The sequence below is a fragment of the Oryza brachyantha genome, chromosome 6 (assembly GCF_000231095.2).
Source record: "Oryza brachyantha chromosome 6, ObraRS2, whole genome shotgun sequence".
Lineage (NCBI taxonomy): Eukaryota > Viridiplantae > Streptophyta > Magnoliopsida > Poales > Poaceae > Oryza > Oryza brachyantha.
In genome coordinates this window covers 2808659-2821475 of record NC_023168.2, presented here as the reverse complement: position 1 = coordinate 2821475, position 12817 = coordinate 2808659, and the positions used below count along the sequence as shown (strand labels likewise).

At 40.4% G+C, this 12817-nt stretch overlaps 2 protein-coding genes across 2 annotated transcripts; both read right to left on the bottom strand.

The window, feature by feature from the left end:
• Positions 1–5946: 5946 nt before the first annotated feature.
• LOC102719212 lies at positions 5947–8755 on the bottom strand. Its single transcript, XM_040524798.1, has 3 exons — positions 8540–8755; positions 7733–8411; positions 5947–7280 (listed from the first exon to the last, which is right to left on the bottom strand). Exons 1-3 carry the CDS (start codon positions 8748–8750, stop codon positions 6146–6148), a joined length of 2025 nt encoding a protein of 674 aa, XP_040380732.1. The 5' UTR covers positions 8751–8755; the 3' UTR covers positions 5947–6145.
• A 2512-nt stretch (positions 8756–11267) lies between these two features.
• LOC121054812 lies at positions 11268–12514 on the bottom strand. The gene has a single exon (XM_040525607.1). The coding sequence runs from the start codon at positions 12512–12514 to the stop codon at positions 11483–11485; it is 1032 nt and encodes a 343-aa protein (XP_040381541.1). The 3' UTR covers positions 11268–11482.
• Between the last annotated feature and the right edge of the window lie 303 nt (positions 12515–12817).

The following is a 12817-nucleotide window of genomic DNA, read 5'->3' as shown; positions in this document are numbered from 1 at the left end:
ACACTTATTTTGTAAATTAGCTTATGATATTTTCTGATATTATGGAATAATTTATATCTGATTTAAATAAGTGATATTATTATAGTTGAGAAAAAAATACTATAATATTTTATGATATATTTTTATAGCAAAGCATGAGTATTTAGTATGAGCAATTTTACCATCCTTTAGGAGGTCCAAGAGGTACCACTATTTTCTATGTAAAATTTGGTACCTCTTGAGTCGCGTTCGTTGCTGGCGTATTAGTTAACTTATGCCCTGGCACGAAAAATATAGTAATAGATTAGTACATGATTAATTAATTATTAATTATTAAAAAAATATAAAATAGATTAATATGATTTTTTAAAACAATTTTACTATAGAAAATTTTTATAAAAAATACACCATTTAACCGTTCGGGAAGCATGCGCGCGAAAAAGAGGTAGACAAGTTAACTAGTAGAGGGCTGCCGAACAGGGCCTTGGTACCTTAGATACTAGAAAATACCAAATTTTACGTAGAAAATAGTGGTACCTTATGGTGAGATACCTCAAGGATGGGAAAAAAGCTCATTTAATATGGTATATAGTATAGTAAGGGAGAAGGCTGGGACGATCATCCTGGGATCGGTTGGTTGCAGCTGGAGATATCCTCAGGTGAGTAGGCTGGGCTGGCAGTGGCACAGGCACATGCAAGAGATGTACCAGGAGTAGTAGCTGGAAGCCTGGAACTGGGCTAGTAGTAGGAGAGGAAAGGTGCAATGGACAACGCTGGACAGTGCCTTCCTCTGGCTGTCTCCTTGCCGGCCGCTGGAATTATTGGGGGCAAAGGTTTGGTGAAATCATGTAGTAGTGCAACGTGCATCCATGCAAAATTTGCAACGGAGAGGGGGCAAATTTTATGGCCGGTGGGGTTGCATGCTAGCGGCTTGTGCTAATGCTACTGCACCCCCAACTAATTCCTGCAGCTGGCAATAATTCTGCAGCTGGTCCAGCAGCGACATGGCTTTCCTAGAGGGGCTGCAGCTAGCTGACGTGTGCTAAACCCACTCTAATCAAAGCCTCTCCCATCACGATCTGTATGTAATACACTGGATATGATCAGCTGAGAACCTGAGATGCAGTGCTGTCGTAGTAGCAACGCTGCAGGACCGGCTTGATAGAGTTCCAAATCTAAATCTATGAATTTTTCACAATAGATATAGAGTTGTGGAGCTGGCAAAAAAGATAGCTCTGTTCTTTTTTGTTCTATTGCATCTTGCTCTTCATCTTCTCTTCTCTTAAAAGAATTAACAATCTTATGGCATTTATTTTGGCACTAGCCATCCATAGTGGAAAAAACCGGACCAGGATTTTGGTACCAGGCATGACTCTATTGGACAAGTATACGTAGTGTCTACCATAGTTGAATTATATTGCTTTGCCCCATCTTTTTCGCTTACGCTAAGATAAAATTTAAATATAAAACTTAATTTTAAACTAAAATTTTAGAGTCTTTTTATCGTAGCTTATTTTCAGCATTTGCTTTGATCACTGAGAGTACATATATAAAATTTTTATTTATAAATTATTTTTTAATTGTTAATAAGTTATTTTGCTTATGTTTAATTTCAGGATACCCTTCATGCGTTCATCAAGCACACACATCATTCACAATATATTCTAGCGGATGAGTCCTATTAATGTCTTGTAGCAAACACGATTGTTAGCATGTATTCTCTCCGTTCTAGAAAAGATCAGCTTTCTAGACTGAGTAGTTGATAAGCTGTTGAACTACATATAAGCAAACAAAAAGTAACTTATGGGCAAAATTTTTTTTCACAGTTTCAAAACAAATGCTAAAAAATAAACTATAGTGAAAAATAAATCATAAAATCAATTTCAAAATAAAATAATTTTTTTTTGTTTCATCTTATAAGGTGAAAGGCAAACGATTTGGTGTAATAGTGTTGTAGTGTACTCATGTATAAAGCCTATGGCCATGTTTAGGGTGCACAATGAAACATGGCCCCCAAATTTTACCAAACTATACACTTTAGTTCTATAATGATTAATGAAACAAAAACATATTATACATATTGGCATTTTCCATTTTGAGGTTTCATTGTGTGTTAAACATCTGTTCCTGGGTGTGACCCTGACCAGTGGCGGATCTGCCATGGGCCCCATTACCGGTTAGAGACCCATCTAAGCCTTCATTAAATTTTCTGCCATATATTTATAGAAAAAAGGGACTAAAAATCTTTGAAACAGTTAAAGAAGAAAAATTTAACCCCCACCAGTACTTTCTTCTGGATCAACCCGTTAACCTGACTCCTATTTTATCCTGGTCCAACAGTTGTAATAGGCTGCGACTAGCCGACTAGTAAAGTTGCAGTTTACAGTTTACTGATGGAAAGAATATTTTTGAAGATGAACCTGGACACAAAGTTACCCAAATTCATCTCCGGGAAATTGATTCTTTTTTAGGGTGTAGAGAACAACAGCTCCTCTTTTTCTTGAAAAAAGAAGAAAGAAATTATGGACAACACTGTTAAAGATGGCTCCACTTTTGCGTAGCATGCAGACGTGATAACCTGACTTTCCGTTTAGCAGGCTGGCCTGTCCAGCATACATGATGAAATTGTGAGTAGCAACAATGTGGTGATAGGGTCAAAAAATTTAACCTTATCTGTCACCTTGTGAAGAAATTACTACCTCCCTTCTAAAATTTAATCATTTCTACTTTATTTAGCATATATTAAGATTGACAGGAAAATATTACAGTATCTTTTAATAAATAAGAAATGAACGGGTGACGATAAAATGAGAACAATTTTAAATGTGAAGTGATTGATAAGACAATTATACTATAAATAGTGTTATAAATACTTATATTTTATATCAAATTCAAATATTATAAATGTTTATATTTTAAAATAAAGAGAACACGTCGTGCTGTATACTTGGATAGGCAGCAGCATGGCAACAACCAACGGTCTAAAAAAATGTGCAGGTATCTTCGGAGACAAAGCAAATCGATCTGTACCAACTTTCAAGAGGCTGATAATTACAATCTGACTAAGAACAAACAGTCAGTCTCGGAGGCCTATCTCAGTTAAGAATCTGGTACTGAAGAAATTATGATACCAGCAGTTAAGATTATACTAGCCCCCTTCTTTTCTTTTGTAAGATGTCCCCGTTAACTTTTAAATCTATATTTGATCATTTGCTTTATTTAAAATTTTAATCCAAATATCTAAATTATATTACTTAAAATTTCTATAATATAAATCATATTATAAGAAAATAATTAATAATTATATAATTTTTTAAATAAGATAAATGATCAAATATGGGTTCAAAAGTTAACCTGCCATGTAAAAAAGAACTTAGCGACTAGCACAGACATATGTCTATACTGGCGGTCCATGCGTGGTATGGACAACCAGTAGTGCATCCAATCCAACCTGACCATGGATACGTGCTACAGTATTTCTAGTTCGCTTAGCAAATATTAAGGTTAAGAAAAAAATAAGATACTTTTAAATAAGATCCCTTTGATTTATAAAAAAAACATAGAAAATTTGGAGGATTTCAGTCCTATAGAAAAATTTCATATGAGAGCCTTTAAAACAAAAGATTGAATCCTATATTTTCTTCGAATTTTCTATGGATCGACAATCCCATAAAGATTTTAGAGAAAAATAAACGCGAGCTCCTACTTCATATTTCCTTCTTTCCGTGACTCCAGATTCATGTGTTCTTCTGTATACGAATCAAACGATCGATTTGAACTTTCTTGTTTGTCAATTCCTATAGAATTTACTGGATATGGCATTTTATTCCTATGCTTTTCCTATTTCCGTGTTTTCACGATCATGTCTTTCAAAGTGGTACTAAATAAGAAATGGATGAGGTTAGAGGGTACATGGGTACAAAATAAAAAAATCTGAATAGGAAGTTATTGACGTGTGTGTGGAGTGGGGGGAGGTTGATCGTCCAATGACATATTTACAAACAAAAAATAATTTATAAATAAATCTTTTATATACGTGTTCTTAGTAATTTAAAAACCAAGGGTAAAAATGTAAGCTATGATAAAAAAAAGAGCAATTTTATGGTCCTTTAGAAGGTTCCATGAGGTATTAAAATTTTAGTGTAAAATTTGGTACATAGGTAAAAAAAATTTACACTAAAATTTTGGTACCTCTCAGTACCTAGTTAAGTACTATAAAATTGCTTAAAAAACCTAAATTAAATTTCAAATTCAAGGCTAAAAATTTAAAATTTCATTTATAAGCGTACGCAGAAGCGGAAAGATATGGTGGTGATAAGCAGTAATGTAGAAATACTTATATTTTAGAACCAGATTTAATAGCAGAAAATGTTTGTAACTATCAATGCGAGCAACTGGGAAATGGCTTGAGGAGCTGGCAGGAGACAGTAAAAAAAAGTGATTAAATTATGAACACACGATTAACAGGAATGAAATATGAAATGCTCTAATATAGGTAGCTGAACTGCCACCTTAAAGCAATAACGAAAAGTTAACAAGAATTGGCATGGTTTGCCGGACATTGACACCAACACTTTGGTTCGGGAATTGGTGCTTCTTTTCAGAGAAAGCCATGAGCAGCTGGCAACCTGAAATCCAAAGGAATTTGGGACATAAAAATGGGAGAAAAGAATAGGTTGTTGATGACATTCAAAGTTAGGGTTTAGGGCTTTGCTAATACAGAAGCTAGGTACACTAAACCGTTGGTTTTTTGTGGTTAATCACGGCGAGAAACCGTCTATAATTAAAGAAAAACCACGATAATCGAGCTCTCGCTGGGCACGGTTTTAGAGCTCCGTAAGGTAAACTCTGGATGCTGGTCTCTCTGGACACCAAGCGATTTCCTTTTCATATAACAAATCCAACTGCCTTTATGGATATTAATAGTGGTAAATCTTTCATGATATTGACTGGCCGCAGTCTAGGTCTATAGGACACATAAAAAATGGAGTATTGTCATGGTCATCTGGACGATCGAGTTTATTCATAAAATTAGTATTTGTTTGGTTTGAGAGAATTTTTATCATAGGAATATGCAAAATAAAGAAATATGAATGCATACATACACCAACACTTGCCAAATGTTCCTTCTCACATAATCTCATCAACCAATAATGTATCAGAGTGACATCATCTGGACTCTGGACCAATATTGTGCATTGTTCATGCATGAAATTAGGTATTGCACCTCATTTCTTTTCCCTGGCTTTTTCTTAATTGCTTTCTCGGCTTTTACTTACTAAACTATTAAATAGTGTGTATTCACAAAAAGTTTTTATATATAAATTTATCATCTTATCTTTTTAAAGTAGATCTTTAATTTTATATTAGTTAATTGTATTGTTTATACCATTAAATATCTATCATAAATATTAAAAATATTTCATCTTTATCTTCATCTAAAAATGAACACAGTCAGCACAAGGACCATTCTGTTTTATGATTTTTAGATGCATAGTCATATCATTTGTAATTCCAGAAAACTTCCGTAGCACAACATAGTCATATCATTTGTAATAGTATGTTTTTTAAAAAAAACTATCTAATAGCATTTTAATTAATACTCCCTCTGTCCCATATTATATGGGATTTTGATTTTTTGTTTATAATATTTGACCGCTCATCTTATTCAAAAAAGTTTAAAATATTATTTTTTTTATTAAAAGTAGTTTAAGTATTACTTATAAATTTTTATATTTACACTAAATTTTTGAATAAGACGAATGCTTAAAAATAACAAGTGAATAGTCAGAATCCCATATAATCTAGGATTGAGGGAGTACTTGTTCTACGATGCTCTCTACAGGTTGAACTAATCTATACTATTTATTAATGTTTCTAATTCAATAAATCCGATCTATTTATATTACCAACGATAATACTATTATATTGGTAGTAAAATACTACTAAAAGAGAGTACAATAGCCAAACAAATTAATATAAATTCAACTTAAGCAAGTATCCTCTGTCCGAAATATAATTTTCTTACATGTACATTAAAATATTCACATGTTCCAAATAATACTACCTAGAAGCATCCACAATTTTTCTTCACATCAACACATCGTCCTAAATTTATGTCTAAAAATGCAACATTTTAGATCTATACACTACAAACATCTTCCATTTACCCCTCGAATATCTCCAGCAACTGAGCCTTGAGATGCTCAACGTCGAGCCTCGCAGACTTCTGCTGCTTCTTCTCCGAGTAGCTCTCCAAACACATTCGGTACAGCGGGATAACCTTCTGCGTGATCGCCTCACGCAGCTTCTGTCGGACCAGAGGATCCGACACCTTCCATGTCTTCTGCACATTGTATGTCATCTCGAAATGGGAGGTGAACTTGCTGAACATTTGAGGTGACAGAAGAATCACAGGGTTTCGAGCTCCTCCGAACGGCGACGGCGACATGGCTGGAGTCCAAGAAGCTTCCAGGTAGCCTGCCATGAGCTGAACAAGCTGGCCATGCTGCTGCGAGCACCAGCTTTCTCCCAGGATCAGCTTCAGATCTGTGCACCTGCTCGCTTGCTCGAGTATGAAGTTCATGTTGTTCAGAAGGAACAGCTGCTGCTGCCCTTGGAGTGCCAGACTCCTGGAGGTCGTGTCCAGCAAGAACTCCAAAGATGTGATCAGGTGAGTCACCATGTGACCAAATTTATCAGGATCACCGTTTAGCATCACATGAACTGTGTTCTTTTGTTGAAGCAGCAACCGAATCAGATCCATGATATGCCGTGCAATGCTATGGACGCCGGTGTTAGAAATGGCCAACTGTTGTGATCTAAGCAAACCATTTAGTTCAACGAGATGCTCAAGAAAATTTGCTGACAATTCATTTGTAAGCCTTTCGATTTCTGCCAGAATGAGATCCTTAGTTTGCCCCGAGAACAGATCTAAGATTTCCAGCTTGACATCGTCCAATGACTGGAACATAGTCAGCACATTGACCATTTTTGATATATCATGCTTAACTGCTGCATTAGTATCCTTGCAAGAAGGATCATTGGATGGACTCACTTTAATGCAGAGTACTTTAGCATAGTTAAGCAGCTTCATGACAGATACCTTACCAATTGCAGAGAAGTAGTCCTCCTTGAGTGAACTGAAAATTTCAAAGTCATTCTGGTTCAACTGCCTTTGCATCTCACTAAGAGCACGGAAGACAATCCTCATCGTCGATGTCCAGACCTTCAGTACCAATTCTGTGGATTCCTCCATGTGGTTACCCAAAATGTTGTCGATGTCAAGAATTTCGATGTACCTGCTCGATATTAGTCAAGATCAAAAATGAAATAAAAATTTCAAGACATAAATACAATCGAGTTGAAGAAATAGGATACTGGTGGGGTTGATTCTGTGCACATGTTTCCAGTGTAAATTTTCTTAGAGCTGAATCTCCCTAGGCACAACAATTTGGGGTTGCAAGAACTTGTGAGGTTCAAACGATTGCTGTAATCAAGCTTGATTTTGTAATTCGTAGCCTTTCGACATGCAACATATGTAAGAATTGGGTCACACAAGTGCATGAAAACACATCCCCATCGTCTTTTTGCTTATGTTTATGTTTATTAGTTAAATTTAAATTTTTAATCTAAATTTGGAGTTTTTTCTTGAAGTTTTTTTTCGAGCCTCGGTTTTAGATCACTAAAAGTTTATATATATAAAACTTTTGTTCACAAAGTATTTTTCATTTACCCCCATAAGTGTACTAACCTGACAAGATGCTCACTGTGTCGATCGAAAGCTGCCCGGAGCATCTGTTCGTGTCCGGCCTCAATCATGAAACTGGCAATCTTGTTGAGGATGGACACTGACTTGAGGTCGATGTAATCAGCTGTAACTGAGGAAATTTGGCCACTTCGCACTGTCCTCTCCTCACTGATCGCCATGTAATAGCCGTCGAGGCTCAAGCAGTTCGCGCCGCTGCTGCTACCGCCGGCGGAGGAGCGTGAGGTGCTCATCGTCATCGAGGAGGCCGCCGACGCAGAAGCGGAAGAAGAGGCGCCGCCACGGCAGCTGGACCTCGCGAGCTCCCAGATGGATGCCGCCGTGCAGGCGCAGCCGAGACAGCCCGCGAGAGCGTCCGATTTCCAGATCTTGAGGTGGCACAGCTCCGTCGCGAGGGAGCCCATGGCCGTGGCGAGGAGGGACGTGGCGTGGCCGTGCAGGTCTCCGAACGCCAGGGCGGGGTGCTCCAGAATCTGCGTCAGGTTCTTGGCCGCGGCGAAGTAGTCGTCGAGCCGTCGCCGGCGCCCGTGGCCCCGGAAGAACTCCTTGCTCTCATGGTTCTTGCAAATTCCAAACACGATGGATCTCTCGATGTCTTCGATGAATCCGCGCAGTGTCTGCTCCTGCTCGCGCGCCGCCACAGAGGCCTCCTCCTCGCTTGAATTTCACCGGCGACGCCGACATGTACGAAGCACGCGGCGCAGTTGGTTTCGATGCACGCAGTAATCTGCACGTGGCGTGCAGAAACATGGAAGAGAAGAGAAAAGAAAAACCTGCTTTGCAGCGGCGGCGGCGGCGGCGGGTGATGGGAGGAGGAAGAAGAAGCATGGAAGCATGGGGAGAGGGCGCCGAGAAGACTGCCTCCATGGACGCGGCGCTCCAGGTCGCAGCGGGGGAGCGCCGCGCCGAGGCCGCCGAGATCATCAGGGAGGACACGGTAGTAGCGGAGGCCGTCGTCTCGCTGCGCGCCGAGAAGACTGCTTCCATGGACGCGGCGCTCCATGTCGCAGCGGGGGAGCACCGCGCCGAGGCCGCTGACATCATCAGGGAGCGCACGGTAGTGGAGGCGGTCGTCTTGCTGCGCTGGAGAACGGCGTGACGACGACCCGGGTTCGGCGGCGCGGCGCCGGCCGGTCGCCGCGGCGAGGCCCCGCGGCCTGGCCTTTTCCGTGTCCGTTGACATGTTGACCTCTCACCGAGCCCAGCCTTGTGCTTATTATTTGGTGTTACTTGCACAAATTGAATGCTTCCATTGTTGTTAAAAAAATACTTCTTTGTTTTATAATATAAAAATATTTCTAGCTTTAACTAATTTATATGGATGTTAATAATCTAGGCATATATACAAATTATATATATTCATAAATTGATGAATTTAGACAATGTTATAAAGTCTTATAATATAAAACGGATATAGTAATATATATGAATGATTAATTAGTACGTGTTAATTGAGTTTATTATGAAGAGTCTTTTCACCACAAGAATGTGTCGAGAAGAGTTATAAAGAGACACATATAGGATATGTTCACACCATATTTATACTTCTTTCCCTTCTATAAAAAATTACAATCATTTTATACAAATGATTATTGAAATACATGAATTCATCGCTATATTCCATCTTTCTTTACTTCCGTTTCACTCAATCTCTCTTGCACTTTACTTTCTAACACGTTAACACGTTATCATGTGCGTACTCGCTCCAAAAACAAATAAGGGAGAATGAGAACAGAAGAAAAGAAGACTTCGGTTGTTTCAACTCTCCAAGAGCATTTTGCTCGCGCGAAGGAGAAACATAAGGAGTTTGAAAATGAAGGTATGAGATGCTTACCTATCGGATGATCATGGACACTGTTCTTGGTCTTTCCCATCACTAACACGCTCACCATCTTCACCACAGCAAAGATGTTTAAGAATATTGCTCCAACTAAATAGGAATTATGTCTGATGGACAGTGGTACCACAAAACTCTATACTTTAATAGATCAAGTACTTTCAAACCCTCAAGAAGACAGAAGGCAAAGTTTTAACCATCGGTACACATGATACCGGGATAGTTGGCTCCGAACAAGTAACTATTACAATCCTAATAGATACACAAATCACAATAGAAAATGTCTTGTTGTATCCTGATTCAACACATATCTTTATAGAGAAATCCGTCAAAATGGGTTCCACATTGAAACCCATATCGATAATCAAAAAATGTCTTCTCTTAACCAAACAAAATGGATATGATAAACACATTTGTGAGGAAATTCCGTCTCTCACATCGAGATTGTACTGTACATACACCAAGCATATTTCACATGTTGCATATAAAGTAAAATTTCTAGATGATGATGCATTCAATACTTGGCATGATCGACTTAGGCACCTAGGTATAGGGATGATGAGAAAAATTATTGGCATCGCTTAGGGCATTATCAATGCAAGATACTAGTCATGATTTCTATATACTCTACGTCATCAAGAAACTAGTTCTAGATATCACTCTTACAATGTAAATAATGATAATTCACAAAGAATTTAATGTTATATATCTCTCATTATGTTTTAGATGTGTGTAGAAATCATGTCTTATACAAGACGTGATTTTCTTATTTTCCTTTATTTACACACTTGGAACATTATTTTCTATGGTTAATTAGATTAATGTCATTATAGATTTGCTAGTTTTGAAATATACCATTACTATTTGACTAATTGTAAGGATGCCATTATAATTGCAGAACTATTTGAAATATACCACTCCATAATCTTTCGATGTATTTTTTTTAAAAAAATAGACCATATTGCCCCTCTGTTGTTCATGCGCCCTTTGTATGTGCAAAAGGCAATTTGGTTCAAAAATAACATATTTGAGATAGTTCTAAAATTATAATGGTATCCCTACAATTAGTTGAATAGTAATGATATATTTCAAATTTATAATGGCATGAATCTAATTAACCTTATTTTCTATCCTATAGAACGGATGTAATATATATAATCCCATGATCTTTCCACTACCATCCTAATCCCCAAAATCTAGTTGATCACATCGTTGGAGTCTTCTTAGAAGATTCATTATAGCTGGAGAAGAAGAAAAAAGTTCAGATACAAATCTTGAGTTGATTAGAATGTTAGAAATGTTGGCCTAAATCGCTAAAAAAATATGTTGGCATATGCATATTAGTTTTGGGGTGATTGTTTGGATTCTTAAGGAGAAAAATCAAATGTCATATTTGCGAAAAAAAATATTAATAAAACTTTTATATATGTTATACGTGTGTTCTTATCGATCTAACAAACAAGCCTAAAAAATAATTACGATAAAAAAAATCTAAAATCAACTCAAAACTTAGGGTTAAAAATTTAAATTTTAACTTGTAAACGTAAGTAGAAGCGAGAAGATTTTGGTGTTTGTTTAGAAGGGAAGTTGTAAATGCTCAGTATGGAATTGTAATTGGTACCTTAATATTTCACAAACAACGAAACAATAACTGCAAAATGAAAAAAAAAAACTTCTGCTCTTTGTGGACAAAATTCAAGTACGAATACATGAATACAAAAATACAAACTTGTACCCACAAATTTTATCCCTTGTTTATCCACACAAAATTTTTCCCATCGTCGTGCTCGCGAATGCGGCACGCGGGAGTTACCAATCACAATTCACAAGCAAAAAAGAACATTTTTTTAGTACAATCCAACGCAATGCACCAACGCCGGCCATGGATCATGGATGCATTACCTCTTCTTCTTCTTCCAGAGGTGCACGACGAGGGAGAACCCGCCGCCGTCATTCATCGCCGCCTCCTCCGCCGTGGCCCAGTGGGCCACTGTCGCCACGCTTCCGGCCGACGACGCCGCGGACGTCGACGCCACCGACACCGTCGGCGACGAGTCTGACCCTGACCTGAACGGCCCCCGCCTCCACCCCCTCCTGTCGCTGTCGCTGCTGCACCAGCTCTCCCCGCCGCCGCCGCCGCCGTGGTGGTGGTTCCTGTTGAAAGAGCTCTGCCTTAGCACATGCATGCCGGCGTCGTCGCCCACGTCGATCTTGGAGGGGTTCGCCGCGCCGTCGGCCGTCTCGAACCGGAGGACGAAGACGGCGGCGGCGTCGGAGGCGAAGAGCCAGCCGTGGAGGTCCCACGAAACGCGGACGCGGCCGCGCGGGAGGTCGAGCCTCTCGCTGCCCCGGAACTTCCACCGGAGTCGCCGCACCTGGAGCGCCTTCTCGCCGTCGATGGCGACCCACATGACCGCGTCCTCCACGGCGATGGACACCTCGTGCCTCTCCCCCGCGACGGCGACTGTGGTGGCGTACGCCTCGCCGCCGCCGCCGGCGACGGCGTTCTCGCGGCGGGTGAGGAGGAACCCAGCCGACGGGGAGAGCAGCGCGAGGTCGCCCGCCGCCAGCGCGAGCTCCCCATCCACACACACATGCAGAGAGTACCTCGACACGGGCTCCGGCCGGCGACCGGCGAGGCGCGCGCGCGACATGTCCCACGAGAACGCGACGGCGTGCCCGCCCCCAGCGAAGCGCTTGGACCCCCGCCGCCGCCAGGGCAACCACGGCCGGAGAAAGAACCGCAGCGCGGGCGCGTCCTCCCCGGCGAGGTGGAGCTCCGCGGCCAGGACGACCCCGAGCTGCCCGCGCGACCACGTCAGGGTGACGGTGCCGAGGTGTGTCCAGTACACGGACGTCGCCGACGTCGCCGGCGCCGGGGACGACGACGCGTCCCCGCCGCCGCGTCCGGCGAAGCAGGCGAGCGGCATGGCGCGGCGCGGCGCGGCGGCTTCTCGATCCGATGGGTTCTTGATGGAGTCAGAGAGAGGAGTGGCTTAGTTGCACCAGTGCGTACGTAGCGGCGACTTGAGATGGCGCCGGCGAAAGTTGACCAGACCTTTTTATTTTCACTTCCCATATTTCTTTTTCTTTTATTTTTTTATTGTCAAACTGTCCATTTAATCCTCGTGTATTTCCTTTTCAAATTTGGAGATAATGACCAAAGGAAAATTAGAGATTTGCTACCAATAATGTGATGTTACTTATGTCACTAACTTCAGTCAACAGCAACT

Coding starts and splice junctions, on each gene's coding strand:
- LOC102719212 (XM_040524798.1), bottom strand. CDS start 8,750: ATGGAGCGCCGCGTCCATGGAAGCAGTCTTCTCGGCGCGCAGCGAGAC. Junction 8,412..8,539: donor CTCCCATCACCCGCCGCCGC/CGCCGCCGCTGC, acceptor GTCGCCGGTGAA/ATTCAAGCGAGGAGGAGGCC. Junction 7,281..7,732: donor CACAGTGAGCATCTTGTCAG/GTTAGTACACTT, acceptor AATATCGAGCAG/GTACATCGAAATTCTTGACA.
- LOC121054812 (XM_040525607.1), bottom strand. CDS start 12,514: ATGCCGCTCGCCTGCTTCGCCGGACGCGGCGGCGGGGACGCGTCGTCG.